Below are 26,376 nucleotides of genomic sequence, written 5' to 3' on the forward strand. Positions count from 1 at the left end.
AACCAACGTTAGCATTGACTGGTAGGTAAACATCTGTTTAACATAAGAAACACCAAGAGCTGTCTCCAGAGGTGGAAAGCAGCCCTCCTGTTTTGCTTCTATTTCTATCACTTTTTTTCTTCTACTGAAATGAGCGTGCTAACCGTCTAGCCCCATCCCAGTTGGTCTGCCTCCTCACTTTCCGATACAGAGTAGCATTCGGTCTGATTTAAGGAAGTAGCACTGCTCAGAGGGTGTGTTATAACCTCGTGTGCTGTAAACGCAACGATGGCTGAAGCTCTCAGCAAGTCAGGTAAGTAAACAGCTGTTAATGCTAACGTGGGCTATATGTAGCAATAGCAAAACTTACAAAGAGCTCCTTTAACGGACCATACTAGTGTTTTTTATATAGTCAGTGGGACTAGTGCCTGCACTGAATTACAGTTTACCATTTTGCAAACCGTGCTGCTGTGATTTAGATTTTTGGAAGCATTTTTTCTATAGTTCCAGGCAGCCATTGTTTTTCATTCTTACCACATATCCATATAATACTAAAGACGATTGGCAGACTGTTTAGGAGTAATTGAAAATCAAATGGCACAGATTTCTTTTTCATTCACTTCATTTTACAACAGAAGGCCAGGAGATATATAAAGGAGACCACAATTTAATTTAACATTATAGCTTAATATAGTTTCCGGCCATCACTCGCAGAACAGATGTCCCTGCAGTGCAGTGGTGAGTGAAAAAAAAAATCCTGCTCTTTTTTTAATTTTTTTATTTTACATGGTTTACAGGGATGAATTGACAAAAGAATAGACTTAAACGTGGGAGTTTCTTTTAAGCATAACCTTGTTTTTTCTATAACCTTATCCACCTGTATATTATAGTATCCATGATGACAAACACCCTTTAACCTTAATTAGGTCCTTATTTTAATAGAAATGCTGGAGTTGTGTCAGAGGGTATGGTCATTTAGGTTGGAGGACATATATGCAGCACTCTCATCTACTTTAAGAGATAATTGGCTGGACGGATGAAGGCAGGTGGGAGTGAAGCTGGATGTATGTGGGTGGTTTGGTTTGATTATTACCAGTAATAGTTGCTTTTTATTGTTTTTCTTTGTCTGACTTGCAATAGTAGTAATTGTAGTTTGTGTTCAAAATGCAGTCCTAAGGATTGCCCATCACTGCATGATGTCTGATGAAAATCAAAACCATTGCCAGGGACCAATATATGACCTTAATGAAACTCTATTAATTCAGTTAGAAATAAAAAAAAACCTTTACCAGTAAACTATGCAAATGGCTTTAGGCTTTTTTCTTTGAAGCTTGCTCAGCCAGAGACACAAACAATATGCTGCTTATTGAGAGATAAAGAGAATGTGCAGTTTGACCAGTGCTTTCTTCGCATATTCTGCAAACATCAGAGGCTGTATAGGAGAAAATGCAGCCAGCTGTTGTCAGCTCCCTCTCTCTCAAACACAAATGCACGAACTCACACAAAGCACGTGGCCTCTTATTAACACACTTCTCTGCTTTGATGACAAAGACATAATTCTGGAAGGGCTGACAGTGGAAGCTCTTTATTATCATTGCCAGTCTTTCATTTTCAGCTACAAGAAAAAGAAAATGTGTCTTTTGTGTGGAGGATTTGTGTGCAGCTCTAGCACAGCAACATAATGGCTGGGTTAAAAAAATCAAAAAGGATTCTGATGTTGTTTTCATTTATTTACACATGGATATATAGAGAGGGAGTTCTTAAGGTCAGTTGCTTCATTTTGTGAGGGAAAATATTGTCTTCACCCAGCTCACTGTAAATCTTTCCCAGACCATCCAGGGACTATTAAGGGCAGGGGTGTGTAGCTTGTGGTCATTTTATCCCTGGTTCAATTCCATGCTGGGGACCTTTGTTGCATCCACTTCTCCCTTACTGTCACCATGTTTCTATCTGTCTCATCTGTGAACCAGCAAATCAAGGAAAAATGCAAAAACAAACAGTCTAATGTATAATGTTCTTACATGGTCAGTAGGTAAAGTTAAAGGGACCTTTTTTGGGTCTTGGGGAATACTACTCAATATGTGTTATGAAATAAAATGAAAAAGTTGTATAAAGCCTTTTGTGGCTCCTTCTATGGCAAAATAAGTAAAAAGCATTCATCAACTGGGGCTGAAGGCCACAAGTTTGAAAATGAATAAAATCTGGAAGTTTGGAGTTATAAAGAAACGAGGTTCCCAGACCTTTGTAGTCCACTCATCATCTCTCCTTGAGGCTAGCAGCTTCTATTAGTTGCTACGACCACATCGCCACAGCTGAGCTGTGCTGTGGCTAATGTAGGCGCCAGGTTTTGACAAGGAAGAGGAATTCATGGAATAAACAAGACAAGGTCAAAATGTATTAAGGGGCTGGACCACATATGGTGAATGTGTGAAATTGAGGAGTAGTTGTTGAAAACTGTTGCGGAAACAAATAGCTGCTTTAAATGAAAAGTTATTAAAGCCAGTTCAAAAGTTGCACTATGAAATAATGCACTGATTAACATATTCATAATGTCGTTGTGTTGTATTTTCATTCTGCCTCGTGTCATCTGGTTTCAGCCTTTATCTGTTTGATTCTCCCCCACACTCTCTTCTCACATATACAGTATTTTAATACAGCTGAATTCCCAATAAAACTGCTCTCATTTACATATTTTTCTGTTTATGCTGATAAGACAATATAAGACGTATGAAATATGGCCCATTAAGATTACACTTCCACTTCTAAGCTGCTGCTCTGCACAAAATCCTGATTTATAAAACCACAGTGTTGTTACACACATATACATTAATGTCCACTGGTGACGTAATAGAAACTGTTTGTGCCAATTCATTTTGAAATAGCAGTGGCCAATGGGGAACCCCCACACAGTGGTGTAACATTATCACTCAGTCACACAGCTACATTAGTGTTTATAGGGCAGTGTCATGAGTGCAACGCTAAATTGATGAAGTACTGTCTTAAAACCTGTTGTGATAGTGTTATATTTGTTTAACAAATCATAATATTTCTGAGAGGGTTACTGCCTGGAGAAAATGGTCTCCCCAAAATGTAGGCTCCTGCAAATGCAGAACTAAACACCCATTGTACACTTCTTGTCTGGTGTCAGGTATCAGGTCCCAGTAGATGTGGGATATAGGGACACTCAGGCTAGAGATGATCAATAAAGATTGTGCTGGCCAGGCGGCAGTGAGCACAAGCTTGGTCAGATATGAACAAAGCTCAGATTAGCATTTGACGGCTTCATCTTAAATTACAGGTCAAGTTTAAAGCTCAGAATTGTCTTCTTGTTTTTTTTATTAATGAAATACACAGTATAGATCTCTGTGTACAACAATTATTCATTAAACATATTTAGTGAAATTACTTGTGCCCTTGTATTGACATTTGTCAGAATATGTATAAAGATATAACTTAAGTGTGAGAGAGTCATTGTGTATATGACTCATTCAGGAGACTCTTTGTATTTGGAAGTTTAGTGTATATTTAAGCATGTGTAGGATGGTGATTTTAAAAATATTTTCTCTTCAAGTAGAAGCCAGATGATGCATCTTTCCAACCAAGATAGAGAGAGAGAGAAAGTATGTCTTTGTCATCCTCACTCTCCCCTCTGTGCAGGCATTGCTGCAGAACAGCCCTGATCTCAGACATCCAATACAGATGGAAAGAAATGTGAAGAGAGGGTGGGACTTAGTGTGAGAGGGAGTCAGGCACAGCGAATGAGAGCGAAGGAGAGGTGTTCCTAGCCCAGAATGCCCTTGCCTCCGTGCTATGAGCCGGGAGAGACAGAGAGGACGGAGAGTGAAGCCCCAACAGAGAAACCAGCAGGTGCTGAGGATAGAAAAAATAGGGTAGAATAGAAGTAGGGTGCCAAAAAGCAAGGTAATCTGGGAAAAGTGTGTGAAAAGATACAGGTTAAGAGCAGAAAATAGTCAGACCGAAAGTAAAACAATCTTTATTTTCTCCTAAGCTGGAGCCCACTTAATATTTTGTTTCAGCCACCTTCATTGAGCGCTATACTCTCCCTCTTTTGTACGGATTTTCCTTCCTCGGATTATCCCTTTCTCCTCCTCCTCCTCCTGCTCTTCGTCCTGACCTCCTCTCTGACAGCCAGTGACACCATGGAAACCGGGAGCCCCAGGAAGATACAGTTCACCGTCCCCCTTCTGGACACCCATCTGGACCCAGAGGCAGCTGAACAGGTAAGGAGGAGGGGGGAGAGGAGAACAGGAGCAAGGTGGGAGGAGGAGGAAGTGATGTGGATGATATGGGACTTTTAGGCTATTAACGGTCTCTTTATGCATCAGTGACATTATTGAATGTTTAGGAAATCAAAGTTTATAATTGTCGCTTTGAGGAAATTTATTCCAGTCATTAAAGCCAGCATGTGCAGTCATAACCAAGCAAACTCAACTGGAATGAAAAAGGCAGTGTGCTGTGTCCAAAAGGCTGGAATAAATCATGATGTTAATAAATTGCTGCTTTAAAGAAACCACATCAGTATCAGTGTCTTATTACATCCATCCACCTACTTAGCAGACTGTATCTTTTGAATGCTGCGCTAAAGTGAACATGATGAATTTAAGATTGATTTTTCCACCTGCAGCCACAGAGCAGCAGGTTCTTAGGGACACATAGTGCTTCAGCAGTGTTGAAAATGGGTGTTGTAGCATACAGATGTATCTCCAGGGGTTCAGTGTTTCTTGCTTTTGTTTAAATAACTGACTGCATGTACTGTACAGTGGTGAGATACTGACAAACGTTGTGTGGTATCAAAAGTTAAACTTGTATCCTATCAAACTGCTGTCATGCAGTGTGATAGTTTCTTCATTTCAACCTCAGATATATCATTAGGTTGCCTGACATGGCTCAGTTTAAGGCAAGTTTGAAAATATTAAAAGATGCAAAAAGTAATTTAATCACTTAGTTTAGGATCCTATAAACTCAACATCACTTTATGACACAAGAGCAAGGAACTCTTTTAGTGAGTAAGTAGGGTGCAGTTAAAGTGCCTGTAGAGAATATAGTGAAAAGATGTGTCCCAATTTCTCATTTTTATAAATATAATATGAACAGGACAGGTCATTCATAATGAATGAGTCTCGAGTAAATCCAGCCAAGATTTATGAGTCTGACTACAACCCGTCTATGTCTCTCTCTCTCTCTCTCTCTCTCTCTCTCTCTCTCTCTCTCTCTCCTTCTGCTCATCACTCTTCTCCACTGAGACAGTGAGACTCAGAGGAAAAGTAGATGTTAGGAGGACTCCTTTGTGCATGTGTGCAGTGTGTATGTGTATGAGTTTGCCCTTGTCCAGACATTTTGTGGGATGGTTTGGGAGTATGGTCAAGGTTCAGATTGACCAGATTAATCAGATTCAGATTGAGTTAGAACTTCTGGTCAAGTCTTATGAGTCTAAAAGGCTCAGTTAAGAAGAACTGCATGTGAAATAGATGAATTATTGTTGGTGTGTACATGTATTGGAGTGAGAGCTTGGCTGGGTGTGACATGATTTGACAGAATGAACACCAGTGATATACAGCAAACGTGACAGATGTTACAAAACCTGCAGCCTTATCATGTCCAGAACTTCATGCAAGTATTTCAGTCAGGAATGTCCAGCTCTGCATTTAAGGAGAAAATTGCCTGTGCTTAAGTGAAATAACCTCCATCCTCAGTGTATGGAGCTGTAGCTTTAATGCACAAATCATTTTCACAATCTTTGTCATGGTTTTTTATCTTAAACAATGAAAACTTGATGTAATATCAAAGATTTTTGCAGTTGGTTTTTCTCATAGCTAACACGGCAGCTCTCCGTGTAGCAGCACAGTTCACACTGCAGTACCTTTAAAAAGTGCTCACCCCTAGTTTTCAAGTCGAAATGCCAAAGTGAAAACAGATCTCTACAAACTCATCTAAACTCATCCAAACACATCCAATCTAATCTTTTTTGTAAATCTCCAAATGTACATATTATATTATTATCTATTTATCTTTTCCTTAAGTAGTTGATACCGACATTATTTTTTCTTCTTTTGCACTGTCCACTCTGCTGCTGTAACTCTGCAAATTTCCCCACTGTAGGACTAATAAAGCCTTAATCTTAATCTCAAGATTAATAACAAAGCTAAAATACAGGATACTTTGTCCTAAATCACCTCTGGTGCAGCCAACAGACCTTTTCACAGCAGACTTGTCTTATAGCAGGAAAAGCACAGGTGAAACCAAATTCGTTAACAATGGCTCAGTTCCATTAAATGTCCCAGTACGGCATGACAGTGACACAGCATGAACAACAACAAAGCCCAACTAGCTCACTTAATCATAATGCTGTCATTGTCAATATTATTAATTGCACCTGTGTTTTTCCTGCGATGACATGCAAAAAGGTTTGCAGTAAGAAATGGAGAAAAGGAGGATGTATCCGATGGGTTTCAGCTAATTGGGTTTTGAGTTCCGTAGATGTCAGCCAACCTTCCTCAGCTTGTATCCTCCATCTGTCGTAGCTGCAGTTTGGAAGGATGTACACTGCACTGTAACTACAGAAGAACTACACTTTTTAGCGAAAGACAAGTTCAGTAGAAGAAAGAACCAACTCTTCACAACAGAGTACATAAAGCATGACCTTACATGTTCCAGAGATACTGAGTAAAGAATTTCACATAATTTCATTATTTGCCTCCGACCTTATAATTGCCACATTTTGGAATAAATTATTTAAAACCTACAAAATTATCTTTTTACATGTATATTTATTCAATGTATGGTCACCATTTTCCAACTATAGCAATTCAATGCATTTACATTCAGTAATTAAGTCTTTGTTGCAATGGTCAAATGCCCTTCAAATTGTGTACACGGTGTTTACTGGAAATTACACATGCATGTAATCTATCATCAGATTTTTTAAAATGTTATCACATTGATATCAGCCTCACGGTTTACTTTATGCAAAATCAACATTTCCTACTGCTGCTAGTTGACTACTTCACACTATTATAGTGAAGCAGGAACAATGTATTTGTCACCGCAGTTAGCAGTGACAGCGACATGCATCAAAACATGGTCGTGACAAACAAGACATGGTCATTTTGGACATTTTTTTGACAATGTTACGCATGAAATCAAACCAAGATGAGCAGTGTGAGTTTGTTTGGCTGCACTGTAAACAGACACACACTTGCTGTATTTCTAAGCTACTGAGCTACTCAATGAGTGTTTGCTGTAGTATTAAACTGCACTTGCTACCAACACGAGTGTCGCCAAATCAACCTGGATTGAGATCAGGATTAGAACGTCAATACAGCTGCCAGCAGACGAGCCTAAAGGTTGGATGGCCTGATTATCCAGGCCTGAAACTCATTAGTTTGGGTTGGTGTGGAGCTAATTACGTTGGCGTGTAATTAGCCAAGTAATATTAGGAACGCTGTCTTTCAATTGGTGCCTGTGGCACATTTGTAAAAATGAATGTACTGTGTGTTTGACTAGTTGTGCCTATGTGTATATCTGTACCTTCCAGCCTGTTTGTGCATCTCTGTGGACTATTTTGTCAACTTTGCCATGTTTGCCATCTGTTTGAAAGATATAGATGTAATTAAAGTTGGTCATGTCTCTATTTTGTTTGTGTCTGGTGTCAGGGACTTGGTGTCCACTGTCTGTATTTATTTTATTAAGTGTCTAGGTTGAGGTTTTAGTGATTCAGTACAGGAACACATCCATCCTGGTGCTTACCCACTCCTCTTCCCCAGCAGACAGATCTCCTTTTAGCTGTATACAAGTCAAGTTCAGTTTACGTCTTCTGCAAAAACGCAAGAGAGTTCTTTGCTCTCAGCCTCAGCAAGCATGACCAAAAGCTTGTCTGATTGCCACTGGGACTTTACCCTCTTAGAATAAATTGAAAGTGTATCCTACGACCACTGTGAGTGGCAACAGAGCCTGCATGGCATGCTGCCTATTAAGTGTGTTTTTTTGTGTGAGACAGCTGACTAAGACAGACAGCCCAGCAACATACTAGTCAGATATAAAGAAAAAATAAATAAAAAAGGAAATCTGTAGATGTAAAAATAAAAAAAGTAAAAATAAATAAAAATTAAAAAATAAATATATATATATATATAATATGTTTGCAAGCACGCAACAGGGGACCTCACCCATGGTTCAGTAATCTTTGCAACCTGACACCTCCCAGCATGGTGAATCAGCCTCCGTGGAGAACTGCACGTCAGTCAGAACAGCCTCCCCGAGGTCAGATCCTCGCAACAACAGCACACACTCATCCACACACAATCTCTTATCCACACACAGATACAGTGTGTCCTGCCGTTATCATACTGTAACTTTACATTAGAGTTCACTGTGTACCTATGAGCACAAACTGACTGTACCTGATAGAAGCCAAGACCTGATGGTGTCAGAGGATGATGTACAGATAGTAGCAACTAGATTATCTTTATTTTTTGTTTTTTTTCTTTTATTTGGCAATTACTTATATATTCTTTTCACTGTTAATGTTTGTATTTGTCTAGTTGTATCCGTATCTTCCAATCTGTTTGTGCATCTCTATAGACCATTTTGTCAACTTTTTACTAGGTATCTATTTGAAAGATGCAGATGTAATTAAAGCACATGTCAGTTTCTAACATGTAATATATTTTATTACAGTATGAATGAATATTTCAAGGGGTAGTTTGACATTTTAGGAAATATGCTTGTTTACATTCTTGCTGAGTGTTAGATGAGAGGATCGCTGCCACTCTAATATAAATTTGTTAAATATAAAGCAGATACACAGCTAGCCTGACAGACTGTGTGACAGACTGGCCCATTAAAATGAATGAGAGGGCTGTGCAGGGCTATTGTCATTCTGATGCAGCCTTAGAGGTGCTGATGGGTATATTTTTTATATTTGATTAAACCAGACAGGCTGTTTCCTCCTGCTTCCAGTCTTTATGCTATGCTAAGATAACCTCCTGGTTCCAGATAGTATTTAGCGGACAGCCACGAGAGTGGTGCTGAGCTTCTCAATAAGTTTATTTCTCAAAATGTGGAACCATTGTTTTAGTATTCACACAATACGGGCCCATAAGGGCTTGAACATGACAGCAACCTCTATTAAACAGAACTACTGAATATATGATGGTGTTTCCAAGGGTTTGAGGGGTTGTACATGTTGCAGAGCAGTTTCCAGTCTTTGCTCTAAGCTAAACTTATGGGCTGCAAGCTGTGACCTTAAACATTCAGACATGCTTGTGTTATTGGCCTCCTCATCTAACTCTCAACAAGACAGTGAATATTTCCCAAAATGTAAAACTATTGCTTTAGTTCTGCATGATGTCTATGTTAATATTAAGTGCAATCATACACATACTAATTAATCCATTACCACCAGACTGAGACAGTAGACTGATTAGTGCAATAATCATGTAAAGGTTGTAGTTGTTCGACATAAAACACCATTAACACAGTTGGTTTACCTATAGATTAAACTTTTTTCGTTCACAGTTTTTGAGTGACAATGTTGTTCACAGAAAAGAAAAAAAAAAAAAAACACCACATCTTCCCCAGACAGCTGATTTGGACTCATTCATTTCATTTGTCATTTAGATTAGCACTTGCTCAGACAATATATTCCATGTTGAGAGGATGAATCGTGACATTTTAAGGTAATGGTCTTTTATCACAGATGTTTCACGGCTGAATCAATGTCCTCTCTAATATTCCCTCTGCTGACGTGTCAGACCATCTTTGTCCTTCCTTGAGAACATAGCAGTTCTACTCTGCATTGCCGCAGGATGGCCATTTCCCAAGAACATTTTAATGCAGAAGATAATTATCATTCTCACAAGATACATATTGCTTGCATATTAAGGCAATTAAAACCTCTTTAAATATATAGTTTTAACTTTAGGAGATATACCCATTACTTCTTAGAAACAGCAGATTTGTATCTGTCATTTTGGTACCACTTTCTGATAAGGCACCACTTTTAAATGCTTTATGAGGTGTAATAAACTGCTTCGTTAATAAATCAGTTTTACATAATGCACAAGCTGTTCTTATTAATGGTTTCTAAATAATCTTCAAAGCATTGGTAAATTATTTATTAACCATTACTAGAGTCGTTAACTACAGCTCACAAACCCTTTACAAACGGTGCCTTATCAGAAAGTGGTACCTTAACTTTTAGTGCAAACGACCATTTGCTAAACCCGTGTAAACCACACAGCAGGCCTGTCAAGCCACCTAGCTCACTACCTGTACACTAGTGTCTGGGTGTTTCTTCATGAGGACAAGGCTCTTATCAACCGCTAACTAGCTAGCTAACTTTAGCCCTGTTCAAGTAGCATATAGACTGTGTAGTATTTCCCTCTTGTGTTGAAGCTGGTCTTGGATGCTGTCAGAGTTTAACGTAATATTAGTAGCTCTGTCCTGCTCCTATTTGGCAAAGTTTGTACTCAAGCGAGCCCAGCTAATGTTACCCAAGAAAACACATTTGCTAGTCCAGTCTAGTCATCCTAGCAGCCTTTCTTCTTGCAGTGTTGAAAGTGAAAACATAGGTGATGATTTCAGGTACCACTTACTGATTTACACCAAATAAATGCTGCACTGCTACGGTAACTTTGCAAGTACAGTAAAGGAAAATTCACATCATAGACGCACTGAAATCTAATCATAACCAAATGTGGGAGCAATACGCCCTCTTTGTATGTGTGGGTTGTTATGTCTGTGGTAATTAAGCCTATATTGTTCAAACTGATATGTAAAGTAAGTATTTGAAAATATTAAGCAGAAACTACTCAGCCCAACATTGCTATGTAACAATAGAATAACAATCTAAACTTAATTTTTTCCCTTATCATACATGGGAAACCAGGACTAACGAGGATGCTGGCTTTTTTTCCCGCTTTAACATGACACCATGTATGGTGCCATCAACTGCATATTCCAGACCCATATTTTACAAGATTCTCATTTTAAAGTCAGCAAGAAACAGTAAAAATTCAGCCAGAGATGACGTTTTTAACCAACTCACACAGCTAAAATTAGCTTAGCCTCAAATGTGACAGTAACAGTCCTTTCGGAAGGCAAAACTGACAGAACTCAAGAACTCATTGTTTCAAAACTGACAAATTTTGGTTGGTGGATTTGTAGATTGAAATACAAGCACCTTTACAGTTTCACAGCTGCTGCAAAATAACAGGCCTGAGCAGGTAACTTATAGGCTGTAACGCACCAGTTATTTATTATGATAAACCTTTGGTATTTACCTTTTTTATTCTCAGCAAAACTTTCCTTCTATCTATTATGGAGAGAAAATTATAGCTTGTGTGTTGCATCTAGCCCCCTTGCTCCCCATCTGCAGGTGGTTGAGAGAAGTGAGAGAGAAGATGATTTCTATCTCATTTGATAGAAAGTGAGACGGAGGCTCGAGAACTGAAGAAACTGAGATAGCAGAAAGTACAAGTCAGTGTTAGAGGTTTTCAGAGTTCTTTGATTACAATGATTATTTCTATTCAGAGCCAAGACTGAGAGGATTTATAATGGCTGAGCACTGATTTTAGCCTGAACAATATCATATTTCAGATGGTAGGATGAAGGATGAGGAATCACATGAATCCTCTCAGACTGTACTGGCCCAGTGTATTGTACTGAATTCCTACGATTCCTTGACAGCTCAGCAGTGCTTTGGCCCACCCAGTAAGAAGGTTTTGGAGAAGTTTTCTTTAACCTTTATTTCTGCAGCAATTTACTGGGCATGAATGCCCTTTTTTCTGATTCAGTGTGCTGAGTGATGCAAACACATTGTTCTGCTGAAGGTCACAGAGCGACTCTGATAGCACAGGGATTACAAAACTACCATTGATTTTCTCAAAGGCAAATCACGGTTAGGAGGTCAAGTTATTACACTTCCGGATTCCCCAAAGTAGATTTTGAACTTTTCCACCTCTGCCACCTCAGTTAAGTATGAGTTAGATTATTCCATGATAACAACAACTCCCAAGGTTAATTCTGTTTCAAGTGATGAAACATGACCAATAGCTGTACGTCCTCTAACTCTTGTAATGCAGTTCCACTGAAATTTAAATGTGTTCACATGAAAACACATTGATCATATGATACATGGACTGAATCAAACAAAATGCCAAATATTATGCTACTGAGATACCTCATCATCCTGAATAATCCAGGTCCTCTTTAACAGCTCAAACAACACACTTGTTTTGTCAGATTGATACTTCCTAACTATTTTATGAGCATTGCCTGAAGATGTATCATCAGTCAGCTCCAATGTAGGATAGATAAAATGGATATCTATATATTCTGTATCTGCGACTGCGACAGTGTTTGCAACCATGAAAAGGTCTGTGCTAATGTTTTAGCAAGGAAAGGAATATATTGATCATGCATAACCTTGGTTGATTTTGCAGTTCTTTTCCCTCTTTTCGTACATACACCATTGGGGTCTGCGGAGGGATTCTGCTCTGCCTTCTCTTGGCTTGACTTGTATTTTCCAGCCAAGGGTATTTTGTCCACTGCCCCACACAACAAGAATATCAGGCATGCAAGGCTTTTCCTGCCCACCCATCACTTTCGACGGCTGTTTTTGTTCATTGTTGTGAGGACTGACAGAACTGCATTTTAAATGGATTGTGGGTTGAAAAGCAGGCATAGAGGTTTGAGGGGTTGAGTCCATCCAGTAAGCGGTGGTATTCGTGTGAGCAAAGGATCAGGGAGTTCACTCTGCTGCTGGCTGAGGAGAATAACAATGATTCTGAGTATAACTTGTTCCACACAGCCATGGCTTGTTAATGTGAGCCAGCAGGGCGGATTTTCTGAAATGGCGACCAAATCCACACACAAGGCTAAAATATTAGTAAACAGATTTGTAGTATGCACAAGAGTACTTAGTAGAACATTTCTATTGTAGTTTTCAAAACCTTGGCTCTTTGGAAACACAGGAAAAATCAGTTAACAAAAACAAAACGTCAGGAGGAAAAAAAAAAAAACGGACCTACAGTCTGATGTGATTTAAATGATCACTGATCTGACACCACGGGGGGGGGGGGCTGTTCATTAAGCTGGCATCCAGGAGAGCAGAGGCATGATCATCTGTGGCTTTGTGAGCCATGTAGCTTGTGATACAACTACATGGGAGACCTTGCTGAGGGGACCTGTAGTGCAGCAGATGTATGGAGTTGCACAGAGCCTCATAAATTATAAGTTAAAATAGTTTTTATTTTTAAATCAAACTTCCCCCGGGGCTAATGAAGTATATCCTCTGTATTTATCTATATACACTTATACCACAGTATACACACCACTCACAAATGAGTGTGTGGTGTTTTTCACTATATTCATATTTGAGTATGCTAAATCTATTAATTTTACTGTTACTCTGGTAGCTTGTTCTTACCAGAGGTAATCTCTGGAGAATATTTGAAAATTCTTACCAAAAAAAAAAAAAATTCTCTAAAATGGCCACTGTTTGATGCTAATGAAGCAAACAGATCTCATACTTTCCCCAGGTAAAATGAACATACATTATATTATATTACATATATTACATATTATATTAAACATGGTTTTACAGTCAGCCTTTATTCTTTATTTGCATCAGCTAGTTTTTAACCTTCCTTTTCACTTTTTTAATTCAAGTTTTTAACTTAGATAACGTTCTTCTGGCTGCTGGCAGTGAAAAGATGTAGGTGTGAGGTTACATGAGATCCATGTGACTTTCACAAGGGAGCTGAGTCAGGTTGCACTGAAATTTGCGTTGTGCATCAGGATTTAAATGTATTTCATATGAATATGTGGGCTATAGGGTGTGGGTGGGTAATTTCTGAAGCCTGGTCCTTGCCAATGGCGAGGATTTTGAGTGCAATGTGCTTATTTAGTAAGATTTGTAAGATTCCTGAGCAATTCCTCAAAGATGCTTTATGCTGTAAGTATTGTCAGCATAAGAACAAACCATAGCCTGCATGGTTCAAACCAGTGTGTTGTATTCAGATATTGTATATCGATACCGTGTCTAAATCAGTTGGCTGCAATTTACACCTAGCATCTCCCCATAACTCAAAGGCAGCGCCAGCGACTGCTTGTTGTTGGATTTTGCTTCCTGTGTTAGGTTTTAATTTATCTGTGGAAGAGGTGTGACTTCTGCTTAACAGAAAAAGAAACATTTAACTCCAGCATGCAGATAGGGAAGAAGCAAGTGGTGGCTATTTCTGTTTTTGGTTTGCAGACTTAAAAAGCTTGTCCAACTTATAACCATGTGTTGGAAAATCATCCTGTTCAGCCCTGTCACTCAGAAACTATGTTTATATGCTATTGATTTTCAATGGAAAGTACATTTTGTAGGAAAAGTTATTGCAGCCAGTTTACATTTTCTACTAACTTATAGAAGACAGTTGTTAATTAGTTGATAAGTCACAAAAATGTTGATACAGGACAAATCTAGTTTAACGTGAAACACAGTCTTTCCCTAACCTTAACCAAAGTGCTTTTGTTGCCTAAACCAAACCATGGACGGGACTGTAAATCCCGCTCTCTGGTGTGACGGTCGCGTGCTTTGTACGTCCGTCATCCACAGCAGGTCAGTACTATAAGAATTTCCAGGAGACGGGGTTGCCCAGTTTCCTTCAATGTGGTGCGGTGAAGAAACATTGCATTCACACAGCACTGCATACTGTATTGTTCGTGGGCACATGCAGGTGCAAATATATATACCCGGATTTATTTGTGGTTTTATGTGACTGGATTACTATCCGGTGAGAAAAGGAGCAGTCTCAGGCAAAGAAAAGCCTTCCTCTACCTGTGTGAAGAGACTACCATTAGAGACACAGAGCGCGGATACAGAAAAGAAAAAAAGCAAAAGGCAGGCAACACTGAAAAGCTGGCATGTATCTCAGGATATAAGGTCAGCAGTAAAGTGTACAAAACAGTAACACATATCTGCCGGCCTGTTAGCGAAAAGAAAAGGCAGCCAATGCTTCTTCGTCTTCACACAGCCTTCCTGTAACCCATGGTTGTGATGTGAAAGGAAATGAAGCCTCCTCAGATCTGAATTCCCAATCAGACTGTGCTACTGAGATTCTTCTGACTGCTCATTTTTAATTGCTGCACGTTGTGTCTGCAGTTACATCTGGATCTCCTGTCATTTTAATGTAAAGCTTAGTTGGTTTAGGTTTAACACCAAGCAGGACTCAAACTACAAATCTGTATGCATTTGTATATGTGTGTGTACAGTGGCATACTGTTGTATAATTACAAAGACCACACATTAAAAAATAATAATCCTCATTGACAGGGCACCACTTTCTACTTCAAGAGAGGAACTTTGATTAATACATTTATTAATTAATATGAGACCAATCAGTAAAATATCAGAAACCGTGAAGTCTCGATTTAACGGATCTCTAATCTCTATTTCAAAGGAACACAACAGGACAACAAAGGAATTTATTATGACTAAATAATACTGGAAAAATGCAACATCTTATAATCAGCAAGATGAAAAGTGGAGTAAAAGAAATGGTTCAGTCAATAGCTGATAAACTATAATAAATTGGTCAGTGGTAGGAAAGAATTTGTTTTGGCTATTAACTAGACGGCTCTTCTACTAAATGATACTGAGAAATGAAATGAAATTTGATGGCTGAGATATTATTGAGTGGTTGGTGTTGGGAACTTCTTCAACACAAACTCTAGGGTGGTTTCCCTGGAGATGACATGTAGTTACCAGCAACTGGCTCCGCCATGTGTCCTTATGAACTTCTTCAAAAGCTTGGGACTGATGCCAGGCCAGGGATGTCTGCTACACTGTTATTGCAGGGTTCTACGATTTCCTGAATAGAGGGGCAGCAGCAGACAGAGAAACAATTAAAAAGTGAAGAAGTGATGTTCATTGTTGTCTTTTGTGCTTCTTACGATTTTGTGTGATTTCATACTTTCCTCTTGCATTTTTGTTTTGACACAACAAAGCCTCAAAGTCAAACCTGCACCTTGGGATTGTAATCCAAGGTCAATGATTCAATTTCCAATTTTCCGTCACTGGTTAGAGTTTAACTTCTGCTGTACAAAGGGAGACCTATATTTTTGCTTTCCATTATAAAGTATAGCATAGCTCAAACCTTTTGCTCTCGATTTTGCTCAAACTTTGATCTTTAATTTCTCATCTCAACAGATTTCTTACCAAGCTAAAATATTTTATGAAATGCTATGTGATGCTGCACTGTGTCGGCTGAAGTGAAATTGCTTTTTAAGGTCACAAGCAGCATTTAGAAAAGACGTATGGAGGACTGGAGCTCACATGATTCCCAGTATTCATCAGCAACCTGTCGGCTGTGTGTAAGGATTGTGTGTGTGTGTGTGTGTTTGTGTGTGTCTGTGTGTGTTTGTGTTGGTGAATAATGGACTGTCTATTTAAATTCTTATATCTTAGCCTTTTCGGTTTATAGAGCAGTATATGAGAAGCATAATCATTTGATCCTGAAGGTAACTGAAAATGTATTCCTGTGTTAATCACTTTCCCTCAAAGATCTCTGGTGTCATAAGATTTAGGGACATGGATGCCGTACTAATTTCATTTGAGAGTTGCAAAACCAGGCATTTCATGTTTGCCTCTGAAAGTGTCTCTCAGCTCTGGGATAAAAATGACATTCTAGAACTTGGGAATAGGTGACAAGTGAAAAGTGCATTTTCTGTTAATGTGTCAGTGGGTAAGTCTTTGTGAACAGTCATGTGTTTCCCATTGTAAAAACCAACAAAATGCAGATGTGCTGAAGGGTTATTCTTGTGCTGAAATATTCTGGTGTAGAGTTGGACCTAAAGTACAGAAGGAAGTATGCATTGCATCATTTTTTTTACCAAACTAGTAGTTACACGTTTGTAGAAAACCAATATTAATGGACCTAACACTAATACTTTTTTGATAGCCAACACAGAGCATGGTGACACACAGTGATGTTTGCATGTTCAGAGACAGAGATCCTAAATTAAAAGTTACAGTTAATAAGGTCACTATTTATTTTAACCCCTGCAGTTTTACCTCTGTTGTCCCTATTCCCAGTGGAATCCAGTCAAATCAATGGTAAAATTTAGTGCATTCTGACATTTCCTTCAAAGACTTGTTTGCATCATTTTTATACCCACAGGCGGAGCTTTCTAACCGCTATAGGTTTGAACACAAACTGCTGAGGCAGCTCAGTGAAATGTGCATGTCTTATCGTATACTACCCCAGAATGCCTCACAGCTGCCACACTCCACTATTTCTGAGCCAAGAAGTAAGTAGGTGGTGGCAGGGTGCCCTGCTGAGCTCACTGCACAGCACTGTGAGAGCCAGCACTGCTCTCCCCCAGCTCAGACATCTTCAAACTGTAAGAGACCCAAATATGGATAACACAGGCTGTGGTTTGGGCTGCCAGCATCATAAGGGACAGAGGATGCTGGTTTGGGTAATGATTGCCATACTCCAGGTCCTGAGGGAACAGGGATAGAATCTCCCTGACTGGCTGCGAAATACGAGTATGCAAATTTCAGTGCACTGCTTAGCATTTTGATTGGTGAAGCCAATATAACCCATTAGACCTTTAGAGGGCAAAGTCTGTGTTGATTTAGAGCCAGAAAGTGCTTGAGATTTATCACTTAACACTTCAAACTTCAGTATCTTCAAGAGTCAAGGTCTTGATCTTATTCTTAGTTTCAAAAGCTTATTAACAACTTAACTGTGATGGTATCAAACATTTCAATGGAACCTGTTTTTTCCACCGTCAGCATGAAACTGTTCTACTTTTTCAGATCAGAAGACGTAGACCAACTCCTGCCACTCTAGTGGCATCCAGTGATCAATCATCACCTGGTAAGGCACTTCCATACAAACACACACACGCAGACATGTGGCTCCACTCCCACTCTCTTTATTTTATGTCTTGTGTCTTTTTTTTATGAAAGTGGAAAAACAGTGCTTAAATGTCAACACAAAATAACACGCTCAGAGATTTTCTAGTCTGCTGCTATTCTACAAATCTTTCAGAACAGCTCCCCAGTGTCAGAATTGCACACAAGGTCAGTCAGTAAACAGTTAAATCCTGGTGTCATGTCAGAAGACATAAATAATGAATGAGGGCATCCAGCTGTGTGTAATATTATGCATGGTTTTGGAGAGGCGGGATGAGTGCCTATGCCATCAAGCCATACTGAGCAAGAGGAAACACAAGTGGAAGTAATTCACTGAAATCTTGTTGTAGTGTGCTACCTGCAGGATCTGCACCTGTCACTGTGTCTTTATTTATTTATCTAGTTTTATTTTATTTAATTATTTTAACATCCATGTGCTTTGTTGTTGTGCACCCCTACAGTCTTTGCCTGTGCATCACAGCTCAGAGCACATTTTACAGAATTAGCCTACTGATCAGGTCAGGGGTCGGGTCCAGAATTGATCAAAATATAATTGCAGTAAAGGGTTCAGTTCCAATGCTGAGCTTTGCAGGTGCACACCACGTTTGAGTATTTCACACACTGTGGATGACCCTGCATTTTGTTGATGGAGCCTTCAGTTATTTTGTTATTTTGACCGTGTGCCCTCATTTATTCCTTCATTGCCGTCATTCATTTTTGTTGAATGAGTGCTCTGCATTTTTTCTGCGTTAAAGTCAATCTCATCTCAGTCTTAGTCAGCCAGACAGATTTGGAAAAGAAAGAAATATTCACCCAAAATGTCAGTTGTTAACAGACTAGCTTCATCTGTTACCAACTTTAGGACAGTGGGATATCATCAACAACGTTTCACTTGGGGCCATTTTCAGTTGTACCTCATAATAAAGCGGGGTAGGTAATCTAGTAGAGTGTTGGTTTGGTCTACCCCTTTGGACTTATTATGTTGTGTCCCTCTCAGCAATTATTGGAGAACAGTGTAATTATAATCCATAGAAATTATTGACATAACCTCAAAAGTAAGATAATGAGTAATAAACCAGAATTATCCTCTAACCAAAGCCTAACCTGGACATCAAAATAAATGTCAAACCTTGTGGGGACTTGGTTTTTGTACCCAGATGGGGAATGGGCCTCCAAAATGTGACTTTGTGTGGAAATTGTTTTCCCCTCAATGTGATTAATGCAGGTAAATAGACACGCACACTGACAAGTTACAATCATCACAATATGTATCACACACCTACAGACATTTCTTATTTTGATTGCTGTGATGTTACATCTCAGTCTTATTATGCACCAGATGAATCTTGCTGCTGCATTACAGCAACAAAAACAGCCGTGTGTGTGTGTGCGCGTGTGTGTGCGTGTGTGTGCGTGTGCGTGCGTGCGTGTGTGTGTATTCTCATGGGATCTTAATGATCAAACACAACAGCGCTCCTCTAGAGTGTGATCCTATTCTATGAGTCATCCATTGGCTCCCCGCTTCCCTCCCTGCCTCTGCTGTACTCCGGTGTGTGAGTGTGTGACCTGCTGCAGAATTAAGAGATGATCAGATGGGAATACAGGACAGAGAGAGTAATTTTCTCCAGGCGAGAAAACAGAGGGTGATATTCTCTGTTTTGTATGAATAAATAAGAGCTGGTGGTTACCGGCAGCGACTGCCATTGTCATATTTATCACAGAGACTTGACTTAATTAGTGAATTATCTTGAAAACAACACTCTTTCTAATTGAATATGATTAAAAATGGGTGTATTTGCCTGCCATCTGTTTGCCTAATGTGTGTCTATGTGTGTGTGTGTGTATGTGATTACATGTGCTTGTCTCCGTGTTTGATTCCATAATTGGGTGCTGAGGATGTAGAGCGTCTCAGAATCGACTTTGATCCGATTTGAAAGAAAGTGCAGAGAAAACCCTCCACAATCCTCCAGTTTAGAGATAAGAACAGAGAGAAGAGAAGGAGGAAACTTAAAGAAGCTATCAATGTGATGGAACTGCGAAAAAACAAGAGGAATCTGAGAGAGAGCACAAGAGATCACAAGAAGGAAAGTGTGTTACTTAAAGTGCATTTTTTATTATGGTGTTACACTGTTGTTTTGAAGGCATATTTACTATGTTTCAAATGTTTTATTTTTGGATTAAATCAGCATCATTTTTGAAAAAATGTCAAGAGATAGTCCATCGAAAATAAAACAGGTCTCAGGATTCTCCTCGTATACAAAGTTTCCAATGCCTTGCTTAGTTCACTGGTATTTTTTTAGATGTGTCTCGATATTGGCTTTTCATTAATCAAACCAGTGCATACCGCCACCAAGGCCAAACAATCCTGCCCACATCTGTCAGCTCCAGATTGTACCAAACTGTAAAAAATCATCAACACCATATATATGGCTGATGTTTTACATCAAGATCCCTACATCATTTCCTGAGAAACTGACAAAAATGAAGGTGAAAAAAAATCCTGAATCCACAGTTTTTAACTCGATCAGCACCAAAATTTTATATTTTCTCCCCATCCCTTCACCAAGTTTGGTGCAAATTTGTTCAGTACTTTTTGTGTAATCCTGCTGACAAATAAACATACAAACAGACATGGATGAAAACAACCTCCTTGGTGGAGCTAACATTGCTTTTACCCGCTGATTTGGTCCAAATTAAAATATCTCAACAACTATTGGATGGATTATCATGAAATGTTCTCTGGATGTTCATGGCCCCCCAGAGAATTAATCCTAAATTTCATGATTCCCTGACTTTTCCAAATCACTGTTCAGATGCTCCTCAGTTGAGTCACATAAGTGGACATGATTGACTGAAAATGATCCTGACTGTCTTCAGTTCAATAATACGTTCAGTCTGTTGCTGGTTCAAGCTGTTACCTCCAGCTGAGTACAAAATTAGCCTATACAAGTGCTCCACATAAGGTCAACAGCTCAGCAGCCTATTATGTGTGATAGAGTTATTAGATCATGATTGTTTTTGTGGCTTCCATGGTCTTTTAATATCCTCTCAATGAGGAAGTAACGTGCTGTGATTCACATCAGAGACAATGACAGTGCACTTCAAAAATTCATTGACAGATGTTGTTGTTCACAGTAAAAGTCGTTATGTCGTTTGTTCTTGGGCAACCAAGGTCCGACCTGGGACCTGAATCAGAATTGATGCAAATTATACTCTGATGGGTTTGGTATGGTCTCACTGATCTTAATATGCAGTATCTAGTATCTTTTTATTTGGATTTTCTTTAACAAATATGAAATTGGTTAAAATTGATTTACAATGTACTATTGTTGGTGTAGGAGGTGAAAATGGGACTCTCAATTATTTCTATAAATTATATTTTGAAGCATACCAACAAATACTTTTGAAATGAGTTTCTGTGACTTAACATCTATTATTCACACATTATTGTGCATTGAAATTTCTGCCTTTTTCAACAGGTGTCTCTTTTGTCAAGTGTAACTGCAAACAAACTAGTTCCCCATAAGGGTTACTAAAAAATAAAAATAGAAATAATACAAATAAAAATAAATACATATTTATAAATGTTATATTGTAATATAATATAAATAAATATTTGATAGATAAGGCATTGTATATTGGAGAAAAGAAAGCTGTATGTACTTGTTTAAATATGTATATATATATATATATATATATATATATATATATATATGTGTGTGTGTGTGTGTGTGTGTGTCTTCAAAATGATAAATTCTGAGAAAGACAGCCATGTCGTGGAAAGATTGAAGATAGAGATAAAAACAAAATTAGAGCCACAGACAAAGGGATCGTCACAGACTAATAGAGGCAAAGACAGACATCAAATTAGACAAACGGACACAATCAGAGACTGAGACAGTTACAGTTGTGTGTTTGTGTGTGTGTGTGTGTGTGTGTGTGTGTGTACATGAGAATTAGGATGTGCCACATGGGAGGGGGAGGGGGAGGAATAGATATGTTGATGCGGGAGAAGAGCTGTGCTGGTGCAGTAATGGTGTAACCCACATCAGACAGAGCTCTGCATTATTTAAGGCTCTGCAGATTGCTCTGTCCTGTGCACCACGAACCTCAACAGCACATCAGAAGAACAGCCACAGATGTACAGTCAACTGGGACACAGGCTGAGGGCTAAATAATGAGGAAGCAGGAACTGTGTTAAAGAGTGTCTGATTTGATTCTCCTCTGGAGAGGAGGCCAGCTTACATCTGAACTGATTCCTGGAGAGAGACAAAGAAACAACTTGATTGAGCTAAAACAAAGCAAAACAAAGATAGAATATCCAACTTTGTTAAACTTCAAGCTACTTCACTGGCTTCTGTTTTGGTGTGTTGTGTTTCCTGATGATGAGCTACTAAAGCGTTGCGTTACTAATTGCTTCTCTGAACATTTCAACAAGTCACCTACACTACATGTGCTTTGAAGATGGAGGACATAACCACATGCCCTCCCGATGTAGTGAAATGAAGTGAGATACTTCATCCCGACAAGCACCAGCAGCAGCAGCTGGTCTGCACCTGAAACATGAATACATGAAACTCTGAGTATGTGACAAAAATATACAAAATATAAGATTCATGTTTAAATCAAGCCCTTAATGGATCTCATCAGAAAGAGACGACTTAAACCAGGAGTGTTATGAGGACTCTCAAGGTGGGACCAAAAAATCTATGTCACTACAGTTTGCTGTACCTTATTACCACTCCTGCAGCAGTGTTACAATACTTATTGTTATGTTACTGTTACTGTTATGTTACTTTACAACTCACATTTGAAGTAGAAGTGCCGTTGCCAGTTTATTGATGTTTTTGCAATTAAAGACAGAGTTCAGCATTTTGGAAAGTACACTTATTCACTTTCTTGCCAGGATTAGATGAAAAGATTGATACAACCTTGTTTCCTTTGTGTCTTCATGCCAAGCTAAACTAACTGATTTTAAATAAGAAAGCAAATAGGAATATTTCCCAAGAATGTCAAATTATTTCTTTTAAATGGTGATACATGTGACCCTGTGTGTGCCTACCTGTTTTATTAATAATAAGCCATGATAATGTATTGTTATACTTGCTATTAAACGAGTAAGTATTCATTTATATTTCTTTACTTACAGGATGTTATCATGATGTATTGTAGATGACTCATGATTGCTTAATTATAATCATGGACAAAATATTATAATATCTTGCTTTGCGTAGTAATTCCCAGTCCTAATTTCACCATTTCCCTGATGAGAATAACAACACAATTTGCATTTTCATTTCATTCCTCTTGTTGAGAAAATAATGTGTGTTTGAATACAGTTACTGCCAAGCCACCCCCCCCCCCCCCCCCCCCCCCCGCACTGTGTTTGTCATTCAACAACTGCAAAAAGAACAAAGATAAAATAACCCTTTGAGATGCATCCCTGACTTCTTTTTCTTTTTCGTTTAACACACGGTTCAAGAGTTTCCTTTATTTTGCTCATTTTTCTTCATCAAATGCGGTGCAACAACAATAAACTGACACCAGCTATGGTAGGCTGGTAAATTAGAATCACAGACCCTCTCTGTTCTCATCCAACCTTGTGTCAGACAGTCAGTCAGCTGGGAGTCACAGTGACAGACTCATCACTGCTGGAATGGCTTTTTTTATTGGCTTTTTCCCCTCATCATCTGGGTTCACCACGCAGATGAAACAATCTGAATATCAGTTATGTAGAAGCCATATGTTATGTTTCTTGACCCAAATGATATTTCAGCCATGTCTGGTGATAATTTTGTTCAAATGAAACCACAGCTGCTCACTGTTTTTGTCTTCAGCTACAGTGTATTTATCCAATGCACTATTTTAAACATGTAATTGAAAATTGAAAACGCACCTGGTACATTTGAAGCTACAATTTCATCCCATCTGTGGTGCAAAAGACATATCTAATTATCATGTCTAAAACTGCTGGATTTTCTGGGATACTCTTAGTTCATCTTTTCAGAGTCAACAGACATTTGTCCTCTTTTATTACAGTATCTATAGTGACTCTTTGACATCGCAGCAGGTGTAAAATTGTTCGAGCTAGTTAAGATTCAATTGATATACATCCAGAATTTGTCTTTATCTTAATTGATCTTTACTTTGGTCTTTATTGTAAGTTACACAATCATCATCATCATCATCATCATCATCATCATCAACAACAACTACAAAATGGCATAAATAGCTACACAATAATGAGCAAATGTCAAAAGCAGACTGTAGACTAAAACACCATCACCTTTATCACAAAACAAAAAGAGTCTGTGTATAATACACATGTACAAGCTGCACAGACTACAGGTAGGTATGCATATACATATTCATACACATACATCCCTTCATATCTGGCTTTGTGTCAGTGTATATACACGTCAACACATGTGCATGCACATGTGAGGCTGTTTTGCAAAGAAGAACAACAGCATTAGATGTTTCAGTGAGTACCCCAAAACATGTTGACGTTCAAGTGACAGAACCATCTAGGGACTGTTGTACTTCTGACAGGAGCAAAGGAGGAGGTCAGGAGATTTTATTATAGAGTGATAAAGTCCACATTGGTTAGACTCACCCTTAATGTTTTAAACATGCACACATGCACTTTATTATGAAATTTGTTGTCTTTTTTTGCAAACATGGTGACATTTTTTTTTTTTTTTTTTTTTTTTTTGCAGTGTAAAATGTCTGCACTGTTGGGATGGAATTCTAATTTCAGACTGACATGGTTCAATAACTGTCTGTCAAATACCTGTTTGTAAATCTTAAGCTTTACCCTGTGACTCAAAGGACAGCCATTGGCCCATTTCCTGGGATTGATTTCTAACAAAATCCATATTAGTTGTATGAACCTTCTCACAATCCCGGGAGTTGCTAAAAATAGAAATCAGTTTCAAGCATCATTGTAAACATGCACAGCATAAAGATGAATTTTTCCTGAAATGAAATGTAGTAGTTTTTGTGTCAGGTTTTTTATAACCACCACTGGCTTTGTGTTTGGTGCAGAGTAAAACAGTGTGATGAATAAAGAAACAAGCACATCACTGGCATTTTGAACAGCCTAGTGCATACTTTTAAATAGGAATAATATATGCACATGCTCACTTGCGCACACACATGCACACACACGCACACACACACACACACACACACACAGTGCCTTCCCAGTTGCCTAGGGATGCGTAGGTTGCCAGGCAACAAGGTGGTGTCCTAGAAAAAAGTTCCAAGGCTGTAAAGCACAGAGTTGGATGAGGGTTCAACACACTCACTATTGATCACAGTTAATGGTTTCACTGTACTCCAGTCAACTGATTTTTCTATTTCAGTCCTTTCCTGCAGTGACCACAGAATCATGTTTCACATGTTGATGTTAAAGCCTGCTTTTATCCTGTGGGAGTTACATAAGCTTCATATGTGTGTGTAGTATCGTGTCGGCAGAGGTAACTCAAGTACTGCGGTACTAGTATAAATCTGAGGTACTTGTACTCTACTTGAGCATTTTGTTTTCACACTGCTTTATACTTCTTAATATTCATATTTTACATTTTACTCCATTACCATTACACCTTGAGTCACTGGTTACTTCACAATCTGAGATAAGAGAAACGTAATTGGCAATTATTTTGAAATTAAAATAACATAAAAAAGTCTTTTTTCATGTAAAAGTGTGAATCATTTCATGGGTTCAGCTTCTGAAATTTAAGAAGTTTTTTTGTTTTTGTTCTTTATCTTAATCATTTCAATTTATTTTTAGTTATTTTAAGGTTTGGACTAACTACTGGTTGGACAAAACAGGCTTTGTGAAGGTGTTACTTTGGGCTATGGGTAACAGTTCAGTTCTCACAATTTTTTTGCAAACCAATCAGTCAATCAATCAGTCAAGTTAATAATCAGAATATTCATTTATACTGGAAATAAACATTCGTTTTAGCCCTAAAATAGTTCAATCTTAGTACCACTACAGCCAACTACAGCAGTAAACTGCGGCGTTACTTAATAGGTAAAGTGTGATAATATTATTGGAAAAATATATTTTAAGTAGAAAAGTAAATGACTCACTATGCCAAAATTTGCTCTATCAGTGTTATATTAAACTATTGGATTGTTATTATTGATGCAGTAACATCAAAGAAATCTTAATCTGAAAACTACCCATAGCTGCCAAATCAGTGTGGTGGAGTAAAAGTACAAAGTAGCATAAAATTTAAATACTCAAGCTTCAAGAAATCATCTCAGCTGCAGAGTACGCTTCATTCTGCTTCCCTCCAGGGGGGCTGTATAAACAGTGATTCACTGTTTATCTGTCATCAGTACTTGGCTTTATTAGGAAGTTGATGAGAGTGAATTTGCATCCCCCTTTGTTGGCAAAAATTATCCAGACTCTGTTTTTATTCATACATGATAGTGTTCAATAGAAAATAAAG

General features: G+C 38.5%; 1 protein-coding gene across 1 annotated transcript in view; it reads left to right on the top strand.

Moving 5' to 3' along the window:
• The window catches only part of LOC139630564 (protein phosphatase 1 regulatory subunit 1A-like), a 36,457-nt gene continuing 10,081 nt past the window's right edge, over nucleotides 1-26,376 (top strand). Inside the window, exons 1-4 of the mRNA XM_071494136.1 lie at nucleotides 1-292; nucleotides 3,637-3,846; nucleotides 4,129-4,220; nucleotides 17,813-17,873. Coding sequence (XP_071350237.1) covers nucleotides 3,771-3,846; nucleotides 4,129-4,220; nucleotides 17,813-17,873 — 229 coding nt within the window. The 5' untranslated portion in view covers nucleotides 1-292; nucleotides 3,637-3,770. The remainder of the gene's footprint in view (nucleotides 293-3,636; nucleotides 3,847-4,128; nucleotides 4,221-17,812; nucleotides 17,874-26,376) is intronic.

This window comes from Trachinotus anak, unplaced genomic scaffold, assembly GCF_046630095.1.
Source record: "Trachinotus anak isolate AG129_WGS33_773 ecotype Australia unplaced genomic scaffold, CSIRO_AGI_Tana_v1 ptg000013l, whole genome shotgun sequence".
NCBI lineage: Eukaryota > Metazoa > Chordata > Actinopteri > Carangiformes > Carangidae > Trachinotus > Trachinotus anak.